Source organism: Mycteria americana, chromosome 3 (genome assembly GCF_035582795.1).
Source record: "Mycteria americana isolate JAX WOST 10 ecotype Jacksonville Zoo and Gardens chromosome 3, USCA_MyAme_1.0, whole genome shotgun sequence".
NCBI classification, from domain to species: Eukaryota; Metazoa; Chordata; class Aves; order Ciconiiformes; family Ciconiidae; genus Mycteria; species Mycteria americana.
This window is the reverse complement of record NC_134367.1, coordinates 1,450,293-1,464,468: the sequence shown is the minus strand read 5'-3', so window position 1 is coordinate 1,464,468 and position 14,176 is coordinate 1,450,293. Positions and strand designations below refer to the sequence as shown.

General features: G+C 70.8%; 2 protein-coding genes across 2 annotated transcripts; one reads left to right on the top strand and one right to left on the bottom strand.

The window, feature by feature from the left end:
• The first annotated feature begins 361 nt into the window (after positions 1 to 361).
• Positions 362 to 6,255, top strand: CLU (clusterin). The gene is made up of 9 exons (XM_075497594.1): positions 362 to 458; positions 1,987 to 2,094; positions 2,727 to 2,875; positions 3,055 to 3,225; positions 3,311 to 3,728; positions 4,325 to 4,438; positions 5,346 to 5,572; positions 5,812 to 5,993; positions 6,090 to 6,255. The coding sequence occupies exons 2-9, from the start codon at positions 2,010 to 2,012 to the stop codon at positions 6,094 to 6,096; spliced, it is 1,353 nt and encodes a 450-aa protein (XP_075353709.1). The 5' UTR covers positions 362 to 458; positions 1,987 to 2,009; the 3' UTR covers positions 6,097 to 6,255.
• Positions 6,256 to 6,694: 439 nt separating this feature from the next.
• On the bottom strand, positions 6,695 to 11,022 carry SLC35F6 (solute carrier family 35 member F6). Its single transcript, XM_075497593.1, has 6 exons — positions 10,891 to 11,022; positions 8,869 to 8,941; positions 8,620 to 8,791; positions 7,977 to 8,189; positions 7,684 to 7,794; positions 6,695 to 7,508 (listed from the first exon to the last, which is right to left on the bottom strand). Exons 1-6 carry the CDS (start codon positions 10,965 to 10,967, stop codon positions 7,036 to 7,038), a joined length of 1,119 nt encoding a protein of 372 aa, XP_075353708.1. The 5' UTR covers positions 10,968 to 11,022; the 3' UTR covers positions 6,695 to 7,035.
• Between the last annotated feature and the right edge of the window lie 3,154 nt (positions 11,023 to 14,176).

Here is a 14,176-nt window from a genome sequence, read left to right as displayed (position 1 = left end):
CCCCCCCCCCCCCCGCAGCCGCAGCACCCCCAGGGGAGGGGGAGTGGGGGTCCCCGGGTGTGGTTTGGGGGTGCGCAGCGTCCGGCCAGGTTTTACCCCCCACATTGCAGCACCCGGATTTTGGGTGCCCTGGGGACCCCGGGGAGGGTGCAAACCGCCCCCCCCCGCCCCACGCCCCGTTTTGGGAGGGCGATGCCCACCCGCGGAGGGGGGGGGGGGTGGGAGGCGCTGCCGAGCGGCACCGCGCCCATCCCCGCGGCGTCGGGGCGCCGCGTACCGGGGGGGCGGGGGGGGGCACCGGGGGGGGGCGGGCCGGGCCGGGGCCGGTCCCGCCGGTTCCAGAAAGCTCCGGGGCCGGAGCGGGGCGGACCCGCAGCGCCGCGGCCGGATAAATAGGGGCGGGCGGGGGCGGGCGGCCGCGGCGGAGCTCGCCAGGGCGGCTGGGGTGCCAACCGCAGGTACGGCTCCTTCTGCCCTTCCCTTCCCTTCCCTTCCCTTCCCTTCCCTTCCCTTCCCTTCCCTTCCCTTCCCTTCCCTTCCCTTCCCTTCCCTTCCCTTCCCTTCCCTTCCCTTCCCTTCCCTTCCCTTCCCTTCCCTTCCCTTCCCTTCCCTTCCCTTCCCTTCCCTTCCCTTCCCTTCCCTTCCCTTCCCTTCCCTTCCCTTCCCTTCCCTTCCCTTCCCTTCCCTTCCCTTCCCTTCCCTTCCCTTCCCTTCCCTTCCCTTCCCTTCCCTTCCCTTCCCTTCCCTTCCCTTCCCTTCCCTTCCCTTCCCTTCCCTTCCCTTCCCTTCCCTTCCCTTCCCTTCCCTTCCCTTCCCTTCCCTTCCCTTCCCTTCCCTTCCCTTCCCTTCCCTTCCCTTCCCTTCCCTTCCCCACAGGGACCCCCCGGGGTGCCCCTGCCCTCCCTGGGGTGCAGTGGGGTGGGATGGGTGGGGGCCTCGGTTTGGGGTCATGCCTGGGGGCCAGCCAAGGGGGGGCCATGGCCACCCCTGGGTGTGGGGGACCCGCTGTGGGGCAGAGGTGGGTGCTGGGCACCCCGGGGTGCCCCCCGCACCTCCGGGCTCTGCTGGGGGAGGTGATGCAGCGGGCGGATGCTCATCCCATCGGGCAGGAGTTTCCCACAATGCCCTGGGCCGGGCGGGATGGAGCTGGGCTGGGCTGGGGGGGGTATTTGGGGGGGTGCAGCACTTGGGGGGGGCAGCAGTGCCGGGGGGCTGCAGCGGTGCCCGCAGCCGGTGCTGCAATGGGTGCTGCAGTGCTGCGGGGCACCGGGCCAGCGCTGCTGGGGGGGGCAGAGCCCCACGGCCGCTGGGCCACTGCACAAGCTTTTTTTTTTTCTTTTTTTTTTCTTTGGGGGGGGGGGTTGGTAGCCCCGCTGCGGCTGGGTATTGCACAACCCTGGGGGGGGGCTGAGCTGGGGGTGCCAGCGCTGGGTGCCTCGGCCGCGGCACCCTTCTCGGGGGGCCGGGGTCCTGCTGGCGGTGCCTATCCCTGCCCATCCCTGCCTGCAGCTGGCAGGAGCCCAGCCCTGTCCCAGCTTTGCCCCCCCACCCTTGCAGCCCCCCCTCCCCAGCCCCTCTCCATCTCTCGGGGGGGGCCCGGGGAGAAGAAAGGCAGCGCTGGCTCCCGTGGCGGGGGGAAATCCGTGCCCGGTCACTGCCTTGGCCGCCCGCCTCGCCTGGCCCCGGGCCTGGGGCTTGTTTGTCCCGCAGGCAGGCGGGCGGGGGGGGACGACACAGGGCTCCGCATCCCGGCCCCCCCCATCCGGGGCTTTGAGTGGGACCCCGCTGCCCAGGGACCCCCTCCCGGGGACGGGCTGCAGCCCCCGCTCCGCTGGGTAACGTGGCATTAGCTCAACCATCTCTGTGTCCCCAAAATCGTGCCCGGGGGGCGGGGGGGGGGGGCTGGTCCCTGCTGCTGACTCAGAGCCCCGTGTCTGGAGTTGGGGGGGCCGGATCCTGCCCTGAGCCCCCGCTCTGCCTGCGCAGGCAGCTGCCTCCAGGACGGGACCATGGCCCTGCTGCTGCTCTCGCTGCTCGGCCTCCTGCTCCCCTGGGAGGGGGGCCAGGCCCTCGTCCCCCCCAGCGAGCTCAAGCGTGAGTGGGGGGGCTGCAGGGTGGGGGGCAGCCCGGGTGGGTGCCGTGGGCCAGGGCGGCACCCAGGGCAGCGCTGGGTGGGGAGGATGCAGGACCCACGGGGTTGGAGGGGGGGGGGCACAGCTTTTTATTTGGGTGGGGGGGGGTGGGGGGGTGTGTTGTTCCCTGCAGGCTGGGGGAGCAAACGGGCCGGCTGTGGGGCGGGGGAGCGCTGTGCCCACGGGGACGGGACGGGATGGGGCACTCGGGTGGCTGGAGGGGGCACAGAGCATCATCCCGGGGGGGGGCTGCGAAGCCGGGGTTGGGGCTGGATGCTTTTTGGGGGGGCTAGAAAGGAAGATCCTGCCCTCAGACGTCCCCGAGGGCCGGCGTGGGCACGGCTCTGGCGACGGCCGCCCCGGCACAAGGCCGTTCCCGGGGGGCAGCCGGGGACTCGGGGGCAGCGCTGCCCAAATAGTGGGGGGGTGGCGGGCAGGGAGACAGGACCCCGGCCCCGGCGAGATTTTGGGTCACTTTTCTTGAGTTCTGTGAACTGGAATCGAGCGAACGGGACTCCGCACCCGCAAATATTTGCGTGCGCTGGCGGGGCTCGAGCAGCCGGCCGAGGGATGCTCTTCCTCCCCCCGCCCCAGAGATGTCGGCAGCCGGCAGCAAATACATCGACACGGAGGTGGAAAACGCCATCAACGGGGTGAAGCAGATGAAGACCCTCATGGATAAGACCAGTAAGGACCACCGAGCCATCCTGCACACGCTGGAGGAGACCAAGAGGAGGAAGGAGGTGAGCGAGGATGAGGAGGGTGGTCGCTCTGAGCCTGGTACCCGGAGCCCCCGGCCGGGCTGGGATAGCCCCGCGCCCGACCGGGTGCAGCCGAAGGGCTCGGGGGGATGCCGTACCCCGGATCCACGTGCCCGGGGAGCAGGGGGATGCCCTCGGGGCTGGATGCGGGTGCCTTGCAGGAGGCGGTGCAGCTAGCCCGGGAGAAGGAGCAGCAGCTGGCGGCGAAGCAGGAGGTGTGCAACGAGACGATGCTGGCCCTCTGGGAAGAGTGCAAGCCCTGCCTCAAGCACACCTGCATGCGCTTCTACTCCCGCACGTGCCACAGCGGCTCGGGGCTGGTGGGGCGGCAGGTGAGTGGTCCCGCAGCCCCCGGCGACGCTGAGGGGTGTATTTGCGGGGGGAATTTTGGCCTGATCCTGCCCCCCTGCCCGGCAGCTGGAGGAATTCCTCAACCGTTCCTCGCCCTTCTCCATCTGGGTGAACGGCGAGCGCATCGACTCGCTGCTGGAGCGGGACCAGCGGCAGGAGCGGCAGTTCGAGGACCTGGAAGAACGTTTCGGGTTGCTGGAGGATGGGGTGGATGACATCTTCCAGGACAGCACCCAGGTCTACGGCCGCATGTATCCCTTCTTCCGAGCACCCTTCGGCGGTTTCCGCGAGGCTTTCCGCCCTCCCGTCCAGCGGGTCCGCTTCCCCCCGCGCAGCGAGAGGCTTTCCCGGGAGCTGCATCCCTTCTTCCAGCATCCCCACCACGGCTTCCACCACCTCTTCCAGCCGCTCTTCGAGATGACGCAGCGGATGCTGGAGGAGGTGCAGGGCGGCTGGGAGCACCCGTTGGGTGGCTTTGCCCCAGGTAGGGTGCTCGCCGCGGGCCGGGTGTCGTGGGCTCCCCAATTTGGCTGGAAGCAGCAGGTTTACGGCCAGGCTTCCCGGCATCTCCCCCCCCCCTTCCTTCTTATTAGGGGGTGACTAACGTAGAGGATGAGCTCAGCCCTACTACCACACATCAGAGAATCCCCAGGGGAGCCCAGGAATCACAGGCTCCGCTGTTTGCAGAGCTGGGCTGGGTTTTTGGGTTTTTTGACCCCCCTCCCAAATCTTGGCTGCCGAAGCCGCCGCCGTGCCCGGGAAGGTGTTTGTTTTGGGTGGGCAGCACCGGTTGCAGCCCGGCTGCCGGTGCCGTCACCGTCTGCCACCGCAGCCCCGGCTCGGGCGGCTGGGAAAAGGGCGATTTCGAAACAGAGGTTGGCAGGGAGCGCTTTGCTTCGGGAAAAAACAGCTGGGGGGGGGTCCAGATTCCCCGGAAAAAGCACTTTTATGTCTCCCCGCGGCACCCCGGGGGGTTGGCCGAGGCCAGCCCCGCAGCTCTGCCCCGCGGTCGGGGGTCTGGGGCACTGCTCCCGCCCCGTGGTGTTCTGGGGTGCTGAGGCCGGGCTGGGCTCTCCGCAGAGTCCCGTAACTTCAGCGACGAGCGCATGGTGTGTCGGGAGATCCGGCGTAACTCGGCCGGCTGCCTGCGGATGCGGGATGAGTGCGAGAAGTGCCGGGAGATCCTCTCCGTGGGTGAGCCGGGGGTGGGCCGGGGACCGTGGGCAGGGAGGGCAGGAGGGACACGGGTAGGGGATGAGATGCGGTGGGGTGCAAGGGGGGGCACGCACCGGGGTTGGGGGTGACGGCAAGAGATGTGGTGGGGTGCAAGGGGGGGCACGCACCAGGGCCGGGGGTGACGGGATGAGATGCAGTAGGGTACAAGGGGGTGTACGCACTGGGGTCGGGGGGGATGAGACACAGTGGGGTGCAAGGGGGGGGCACACACCGGGGTTGGGGGTGACGGCAAGAGATGTGGTGGGGTGCAAGGGGGGGGCACGCACCAGAGGTGGGGGATGAGATGCAGTGGGGTGCAAGGGGGTGCGTGCACCAGGGGTGGGGGGATGAGATGCGGTGGGGTGCAAGGGGGGGCACACACCGGGGTTGGGGGGATGAGACACAGTGGGGTGCGTGCACCAGGACCAGGGGTGACGGGATGAGATGCAGTGGGGTGCAAGGGGGTGCACGCACCGGGGTCGGGGGTGATGGGATGAGACATAGTGGGGTACAAGGGGGTGCACGCACCGGGGTTGGGGGGATGCGATGTGGTGGGGTGCAACGGGGGGCACGCACCAGGGTTGTGGGTGACGGGGTGAGATGTGGCAGGGTGCAAGGGGGGGCACGCACCGGGGGTGGGGGTGACGGGATGAGACGCAGTGGGGTACAAGGGGGTGCACGCACCGGGGTCGGGGGATGAGACGCAGTGGGGTGCAAGGGGGGACACGCACCGGGGTTGGGGGTGATGGGATGAGACGTAGTGGGGTACAAGGGGGGGCACGCACCGGGGTCGGGGGGGATGAGACACAGTGGGGTGCAAGGGGGGCACGCACGAGGACCGGGGGTGAGCCCCGGCACCCCCTGATGCCCCCCCCCCCCCCCCCAGACTGCTGGCAGACGGACCCTGCCCAGAGCCAGCTGCGGGAGCAGTTGGAGGACGCGCTGCGCCTGGCCGAACGCTTCACCCGCCGCTACGACGACCTCCTCCGCGCCTTCCAAGCCGAGATGCTCAACACCACCAGCCTCCTGGACCAGCTCAACCGCCAGTTCGGCTGGGTCTCGCGTTTGGCCAACCTCAGCCAAGGCGCCGACGGCTTCCTCCAGGTCACCACGGTGAGTCCCGCCGGCACCGCGGCACGGCCGGAGGGCTCCGGCCCCCCCGCCTCCGCCGCCGTCCCCCCGCCACGGCAGGGCCGGCGGCCACGGAAAGTGGGTCAGGGGGAGAAAGAGGCGATTGTGCGCCCGACCGGGCGCTTCTCGGCACAATAGCCGGCCGCGGGGCCGGGTGCCAGGGCGAGGGGCCGGCGCGGGGGCTAGCCGGGCTCTCCCCGCTCTGTCTCCCCCCTCTCCAGGTCCTCTCCAAAGCTCCCAACCTCGAGGACCCCTCGGCCCCCCCCGACACGCAGGTGACGGTGCAGCTCTTCGATTCGGAGCCGCTGTCCCTCACCGTACCCGGGGACATCTCCTGGGACGACCCCCGGTTCATGGAGATCGTGGCCGAGCAGGCGCTTCAGCACTACAAGCAAAACGCCATGTGAGTCGGGGACCCCCCCCGCCCCCCTTATCCCCACGGCAGGGCTGGGGGGGGCCCCACGCCACGGCTCACCCCCTCCCATCCTTCCTCCGGCAGAGAGTAGCCAGGCCCTGCTCCCCGCCGGTGCCCCACCGAGCCCCCTCCGCCGCCACGTCCCCGTGCCAGGGGGTCGAACGCTGCCAGCGCTGCCCCCCGCCCGCTGCCGGGGTCCCCCGGCGGGCCCCAGACAAACGGAAAATAAAGGTAGAGTCGAATAACCCGACTGCTGCTCTCCTCTGCCTCTTTGGGATGTACCCCCCCCCCCCAGCCAAGCAAATAAACGTTGCACAAAGCAGCCGCGTGCGCCTGGGAGTGATCATCAGATATCGTGAAACGGGGGGGGGAAGGCAAGCTGGGGGGGGGGGGGGGGGGCAGGACCTAGCCCCCCACCCCAAACCTGGGCCGGCAGGAGCCCCCCCCAAGGAGGCTGGGGCTCCCTGCCTTCTCCCCCGCCCTGTGTGAAAAGGTCTGGGTCCCCTCCTTCCCTTGGGGACACCCAGGACCACGTCCTGCACGGCCACTGGGATGGGGGGGGGGACACAGGAACTCAGCACCCCCCCCCCCGCCAGCGACAGCAGGGCCCCTGAGGGCCCGAGCCCAGCCCCGCCGGGACCCCACGTCACCCCCAGCGCCCTCCCCACGGCCGGCACAGACGCGCCGGGAGCCGGCCAGGGACAGATGTGCTTTATTGGGGGGGACACAGGTTGGGGAACAGCGGGGCCCGCCCCAACCCCAGCCCCACCACCCCCCGGAGCCCCTTGGGAACAGGGGCAGAGGCTTCAGTCTCCCCTGGGCAGGGGCTGGGGGTCAGCTCCCCCCCGGGAAGGGCAGGCACGGCCTCGCCACCCCCCCCGGAGCCCCCGCGGCGAGGCAGGGGAGAGGTTTCTCCTGCAAACAGCAGCGGGACGGGGGCCGGTATCACCACCACCGCGCCGATCCCCTCCTGAGGAGGGGAGGAGATGGTCCGGGGAAATAAACGCCAGGGCCAAGGCGGACACGGGGCTCAGCTCTCCCCGTTGATGGCCGCGTTCTCCCCGCGCAGCAAGCCCTCCCGCTCGGCCGCCCCGCCGGCCTCTTCCACGTGCCAGGGCAGGCAGGCGAGCAGGGGCCGGTGCAGGCCGTTGTAAAGAGCGGCACCCACCAGCAGCACCCCAAAACCCAAGATCTCCAGGCCGTGGAAGGTCTCCCAGCCCACGGCCAGGCTGACGGCCCAGATGACGAGGGTGCGGAGGCTGTCCAGCACCATGCGGGTGGTGGCACTGATCTCCTTGGTGACGCTGATGCCGGCGAAGTTGAAGAAGGCGATGCTGCTGATGTTACCAAGCAGGGCCAGGGCGATCAGGGGCCGGTGGCCGATCTGGCAGAAGGCGTCGAGGGCGTCTTCCAGCGTCCGTCGAGGGTTCCCGCTGAAGCTGCCCGCCGGGATGTAGTACATGGGCACCAGCAGCAGGGCCAGGATGATGAAGCCGAAGAAACCTGGGTGCCAGTGGGTGTCAGATGGGTGCTGGCTCCAAGCCTGTCTCCCCCCCTCCCCGCCCCGTGGGACCCAAACCCCCACAGCAGCACAAAGCAGCCCTCCCCAGGCCGGGTTTGCAGGATCCGGCACCCCTCGAGCGCTCGGTCCCCCTCCCCAGCCGATGTCGCGACAGACCTTCGGTGCCGACGGCCCGCAGCGGGTGCACGTCGTGCTTGTAGACAAACTTCTCCTCCAGCACCATCTGGATGGCGACGATCACCTGGGCCATGACGATGAGCAGGTCGCCTGCGGGGAGGGGAGAGACGGGAGGGGAGAGACGAGATGGGAGGGGAGGCTGAGCCCCCATCTCCCTGCCCACCGGACAGGCAAGGCAGCAGAGCCGTGCCCGGAGAGCCAGGCACGCACCCTGCGGGGAGTCGTTTCCCCCCGCCGTGGCCATCCCACCTCCCCCGAGGGCCACCACGTACCGGTTATCACCTCGCTGAGCTTGTGTTTCTGGTCGTGGGAGCTGTGCAGGTCAGCCAGCCCCACCACCACCAGCCCCACGATGGTGACCAGGATGCCCAGCCACTGGCTCAGCTCCAGCTTGCGGCCCAGGAAGGCCACGGAGAGGAGCCCGGTGAAGATGATGACGGATCCTCGCAGCATCTGGAAGCTGGAGGCGCTGGTCATGTTCAGGGCTGCGTGAGGAAGAGACGGACCCGTGAGTCGCGTACGCTGCCGGAGCCGGCTAACGCCACCGCCCCTCTGCTTAACGGTCTGCTGCAGTAATTAAGAGCAGATCAGTGATTAACAAGAGGAAGGGGCAGCCGCCGTCCCCTTCCACCCCCACTTGGAGCTGGCAGCAGAGAGGCTCGTGCCAAGACACAGCCCCACGTCCCTGCTCCACGGGAACCCCGAGGCACGGGGCTTACTGAGCCCTGCCACAACTCGCTGCACGGGTGGGAAGGGTCGGCTCAGACCCCTCTAACCGGCTGCGGGGTCGTCCTCCCCCAAAACCGAATGCACCGTGGAGTCCTGCAGCCCGACAGCCAAGTCTGGCCCCAGGGACAGCCAGGTCCCCGCAGGGCGAGGGGGGACGGAGGCGGCGCCCCCGTCCCCAGCACTCACCCACGTACATGATGCTGGTCCCAGTCATGTCGCAGAGGGCGGGGGGCAGGAAGAGCAGTGGGCTGAAGGGCTGCGACGGGGCCATGCTGGGCTCCGGCCTCTGCCGATCCCTCCACACCAGCAGGTAAAACACCCCCAGGCAGGAAAATTCCCCCAGGAACATGCCCACGGCCTGCGAGAGAGGTGGGTGAGGGGCGGGGGGGGTGGCCCGGCCGGCAAGGCCCGTCCTGCCCCGGGCGGGGGGCTCACCTGCAGGAAGGGGTGCTGGAAGCCATGCTCCTCCGTCCCGCTGCAGCCGGCCGCGCTGAAGTTATCGGCCCACCTAGGAGACAGAGGAGAGGGCGACGGTCAGAGCAGGAGGCTGCGGGGAGCTGGAGCGCACCCCGAGAGCCAGCCCAGGGCCGTCCTCTGGGCCACCAGCGTCCCGAGGCGACGGCTCTGGGGACAGGACATCCGTGGGGAAGGAGACACCGCCGCGGCCGCCCCGACCTGCCGGCAGCTCCTGGCCCGGCTCCCGGCCCTGAGCGACAGGCAGGGAAACGGACACCACCGTGTCGCACAGCCCCGCGATCCGGTGTCCCCACGCCCGTCGCTGCCGGAGCCGGCCAGGCAGCACCGTCTCCTGCCGGGGAGACCAGGACAGCATCGTGGGGGGTCACCCCAACCCCTTCCCTCCTCCCTGTGTCACCGGCCTTGAAGACTTGGGGGCTAAGGGACACAGGGCCCGTAAAGGACGCTGGATTGCAGGGACCTTCGCTTGATCAGGACCACCGCTCACCCCCCCGGCCACGGTTTCGGGGCACAAACCCCCTCTTTTGGGTATTCCAAGAAGTACAGAGGGCAGCGCTAGCTAAGCACAGGCTGTGGCACAGGTCCCCACGGCCCATCTCGGCAAGGATCTCCCCTTTTCGGGGACCAGCCACATGGGGAGGGGACCCCAGCCTGCTCCCAGGGCCCCCCCAGCGTGGCCGCGCACCCCGACACAGGCAGACAGGCACCCAGCTCCCCTCCGGCTGCTTTTTGCTGACGCCGAGCGGCAGCCGCACCGCAGACCTGCTGAGCCGGGGGAAACGGGGCGCGAGCAGAGGCCGAGGCAATCCCCAGCCCTGCCGCTCGGTGAGGGGCTTTTCAGCCAGGCCAGCAAGATTTCAGCGTGAGTCAGCCCCGGCTGACACCGCAGCCCCTCCGCCACCGGCCAGCTCGGGTCCGTGTTTCGCAAGAGGCTTTTGTCGGGCCACACACGGGTCTCGTGAGCCGGCCGAGAGCTCAGTGCCATCTCCCGGCTCTGCTCTGCCCCGCTCCCATGTGCGCCGCGGGGATTCTGTGCCTCAGTTTCCCCATCCGGGGACACCGGGGCCAGTTGGAGCCTGACCACCCGGCGAAACCCCGCTGATGCCCACGCGTGTGCCCGGTGGCGCTGGGGCGAGCTGGGCCGGCAGGTCTGCCTTGCCCGGGCAGCTCTCGGGAACAGCGTCCTCATCCTCGCTGCGAAGGCCGGGAGCTGCCCGGGGTGCTCTCTGCGGGAAGGGGCTCAATCCAGCCCCTGCCTGGCTTTTGGGGCGAGCTGGAGTGCAGAAGCGGGCGCAGGGAGCCTGGTTTTGGGGGGCTCCTCCCCAGCACCCCGGGGCCGGGCATGGCACCCACGGCAAAAGACCTGCACCCCTCGGCAGCACCCGCAAGAGGGCTGGGGACCCCCTGCTCCCCTGGCCATGCAGCCCCCCCTTCCTCCCCCTTCACCAAAGCTGGGCCCCAGCCAGCAGCACCCCCAGTCCCTATGGGGCACCCCACAGCCCAGACCTGCCCCCCCGCCCCCCCCCCAGTGCAACGCAGCCCCCCACGCCGGGAGCTGCCCAGCCGGGGGGGGGGGGGGGGGCACAGGGCAGGTCCTGGGGCTCAGCCTGGACCGTGGCCCGGGCCGGGGCAGCCCCGGGGGCCCCCAGGGGCTGGGGGTGCCGCGGGGAGGAGGCCCGAGGGCAGCCGTCCCCAAGGCCACACGAGGGGACCCGAAGCCCACCCCGGGGTGTGACACCCCCGGAGCTCGGCGGGGGACCAACGCTGGGACGGAAGGAGGGGACCGGGGGCCTGAAGACCGGGCTCCAACCCCCCCGGGGGGAGCGCAGGGCCTGGGCGGGGGCCGGGGCCGGGGCCAGGCCGCTCTGAGGGCTCCGGGCAGGGCGGTGGGCCCAGCCCCGGGCCCAAGGCGGGCCGGGGCCGCCGCCGGCCCCCAGCCCCGGGGCTGCGGGTCCCCCCCCAGCCGCCGGGAGGACTCACTTGGCCGCCAAGGTGTTGATGGAGCCGGTGAGCAGCATGAGGGCGGCCAGGCCCAGCTGGTACCGGGACCAGGCCATGGCCCCGCCGCCGCCTCCCGCCCTGCACCGGGGCCGCCGCCGGCGCGGCCCCGCCCCCGCCCGCCCCGCCCCGCCCCCTGACCGGCCCCGCTCCGCCCCGCCGAGCCTAACCACGCCCACAAGCACGCGTGGCCCCGCCCCGCAACGTCCAACCGCGCCCATAGGGATGCATGACCACGCCCCGCAGCCTCTAACCACGCCCACAAACACGCACGACCCCGCCCCGCAACGTCCAACCGCGCCCATAGGGATGCATGACCACGCCCTGAAGCCTCTAACCACGCCCACAAAAAGCATGGCCCCGCCCAACAACGTCTAACCGCGCCCATAGGGATGCATGACCACGCCCTGAAGCCTCTAACCACGCCCACACACTTCCATGGCCCCGCCCTACCGTCCCCGGGGCCCGGCCCCTCTGCCCGTCCCGGTGCTGCCTGTCCCGGTGCTGCCTGTCCCCGGTGCTGCCCGTCCCGGTGCTGCCCGTCCCGGTGCTGCCTGTCCCCGGTGCTGCCTGTCCCCGGTGCTGCCCGTCCCGGTGCTGCCCGTCCCGGTGCTGCCTGTCCCCGGTGCTGCCCGTCCCGGTGCTGCCCGTCCCGGTGCTGCCTGTCCCAGTGCTGCCCGCTCTGGTGCTGCCCGCCCCGCCGCCGCCGTGCCACCGTCCCCGCGTCGCCGTCCCCGCAGACCGCGCTCCCCACGCCGCTCCTCTGTGGTCCCCGCGCCGGCATCCCGGTGCCCCGGTCCCTACGGCGCGGTCACCCGGTGCCCCGCTGCCAGGCTGGGCTTGCAGTGCCGCCGTCCCCGCGGGCGCTGTGCCCCCGTCCCCGTGTCACGCGTGTCCCCGCCGCGGCGGTGCCGGCAGATGGCGCCGGCGGTGCAGGGCTGGGCTCCCCGCCGCCCCGGGGCCCGGGCCCGGCGACCGACCCCCCGCCCCGGCCGGGGTTCCCTTCCCTGGCTGCCCGGCCCGGGCTAACCCTGGCCGGGCTAAACCTGCCCGGGCTAAATCCTGCCCGGGCTAACCCTGCCCGGGCTAACCGTGCCGGGGCTAACCGTGCCGGGGCTAAACCCTGCCCGGGCTAAATCCTGCCCAGCGTAACCCTGCCCGGGCTAAATCCTGCCCGGGCTAACCCTGCCCAGGCTAACCGTGCCAGGGCTAACCGTGCCAGGGCTAAACCCTGCCCAGGCTAAATCCTGCCCGGGCTAAAGCCTGGCCGGGGCTAAACCCTGCCTGGGCTAACCTTGCCCGGGCTAAATCCTGCCCAGCCTAACCCTGCCCGGGCTAAAGCCTGGCCGGGGCTAAACCCTGCCTTGCCCAGCCTAACCCTGCCCGGACTAAACCCTGCCGGGGCTAAACCCTGCCCGGGCTAAACCCTGTCCGGGCTAAATCCTGCCCGGGCTAACCCTGCCCGGGCTACGCCAGCCCGGACTAACCCTGCCCTGCCCAGCCTAACCCTTTGCGGGGCTGGGTGGGGGTGCTGTCCCCAGGGCACCCTAGGGTGCCAGGGCCCTCACTCCTGGGCGCAGCTCCAGGACAGCCCCCCCAGCCCCCCCGTGCCCACCAGGCTGGGGCTGGTTCCCGGGGGTCAGTGTGTGTCCCCCCAGCCCCACCGGGGGCCAGCCCTGGGTCCCCGGGGTCTCACCACCCACCCGCGATCCCCAGCCCCCCTCCGCCCCCACCGAGGGGTGCCGGGGGGCCCCTCCACACCTGGCAGCCGGCTCCGCTGCCGGTCCCCCCCCCGGGCCTCCCCGCCAGCCAGAGATAAATTGTTTTTCCATCCACGTCAGGCCCAGCTGCCGTGACCCGTGGGAGGCGGCGGGGGGAGAAAAACCCACGCCAAGGGCCCTCGCCAAGGCCGTCCGCGCCCAGCCCGGTTAACCCTTCCCGCGGCTGGGGGGGCACGGACGGGCAGGGCGGGCGTGGGCAGCCCCTCCTGTCCCCACCGCCCCCGAGGGTGCTGCGGCGGGGGGACCGAAACGTGTCCCCGGGGAGGGATGTGATGGGGAGGGGACCGAAACGTGTCCCCGGGGAGGGATGTGATGGGGAGGGGACCGAAACGTGTCCCCGGGGAGGGATGTGATGGGGAGGGGACCGAAATGTGTCCCCGGGGAGGGATGTGATGGGGAGGGGACCGAAATGTGTCCCCGGGGAGGGATGTGATGGGGAGGGGACCGAAATGTGTCCCCAGGGAGGGCTGTGATGGGGAGGGGACTGAAACATGGCCCTGGGGAGGGATGTGATGGGGAGGGGACTGAAATGTGTCCCTGGGGAGGGATGTGATGGGGAGGGGACCGAAATGTGTCCCTGGGGAGGGATGTGATGGGGAGGGGACCGAAATGTGTCCCTGGGGAGGTGTGGCAGGGAGCGAGTGCTGGCTCTGGTGCCTTCGTGGCGGGGGGCTCCTCCTGAAACAGGGCCAGGGCAGAGAGGCTCCCCCCAAACCCCACGGGACCGGGACCCCCAGCAGCCGCTGGCACCCGCTGCCGTTGGGGCTGTGGATGTGCCTCGGGGCCCCCCAGGCCTGCAGCATCCCAAGCGCACCCCGAAGCCCCCGGCGGGGACCCCTCGGCTGCCGCTCGGCCGCGTCCGAAGGGAAAGGGCGAAGGAAGCAGGCCGCCTCCTCCCGGCCCTGCCAACTTCTCCTTCTTGGTGCCACCGAGCGCGTGGCCATGTCTCATCACCCCTCGCTCCAGCCAGCAAGACAAACACCCCCCGCCCCCCGTGTCCCCCCCCCGTCCCTCCCCGCAGCCTTCGCCCCTGGAAAATACCGGGCGATAAGATGGCGGCGGGCGGCGGGGGGCTCGGCGGGGAAGGCAGGCTCCCGCCATGGGCGGCTCGTGCCCGGAAGAGCCCGACCACGCGTCCGCACGGGCAGCGAGCACCGTGCCACTCGTTGGTGTCACCCGTGGGGACGCTACGGGCTGGGCCAGCTGGGCTGGACAGTTGGGAATGGTCCCCTGTGGCCCCCATGCTGGTCCCCTCCTCCAGCCCTGGGATGGGTGAGTGTCCCAAGGACATGAGGGTGAGCGGTGGCAGAGCCGCTGACTTCCAAAGTCCCCTGCACGATGCACAACGGGCACGTGCGTGCCCACCCGGTGCCAGCCCCGCACAGACACCTGTGTGGGGCTGTCTGGGGTCCCCAGGGGGGAGGAGACGGGACATTAGGGACACCCAGCACCCCAGGACACTCTGCAGCCGCAGACCAGGAGGAGCG

What these genes read in the sequence shown, in the direction of transcription:
- CLU (XM_075497594.1), top strand. Translation starts at nt 2,010, where the DNA reads ATGGCCCTGCTGCTGCTCTCGCTGCTCGGCCTCCTGCTCCCCTGGGAG. An exon ending in AGACCAAGAGGAGGAAGGAG is followed by an intron (nt 2,876 to 3,054) that starts GTGAGCGAGGAT and finishes GGTGCCTTGCAG; the next exon opens with GAGGCGGTGCAGCTAGCCCG. An exon ending in CCGGGAGATCCTCTCCGTGG is followed by an intron (nt 4,439 to 5,345) that starts GTGAGCCGGGGG and finishes CCCCCCCCCCAG; the next exon opens with ACTGCTGGCAGACGGACCCT.
- SLC35F6 (XM_075497593.1), bottom strand. Translation starts at nt 10,967, where the DNA reads ATGGCCTGGTCCCGGTACCAGCTGGGCCTGGCCGCCCTCATGCTGCTC. An exon ending in GACCAGCATCATGTACGTGG is followed by an intron (nt 8,190 to 8,619) that starts GTGAGTGCTGGG and finishes TTCCTCACGCAG; the next exon opens with CCCTGAACATGACCAGCGCC. An exon ending in GCTCAGCGAGGTGATAACCG is followed by an intron (nt 7,795 to 7,976) that starts GTACGTGGTGGC and finishes CCCTCCCCGCAG; the next exon opens with GCGACCTGCTCATCGTCATG.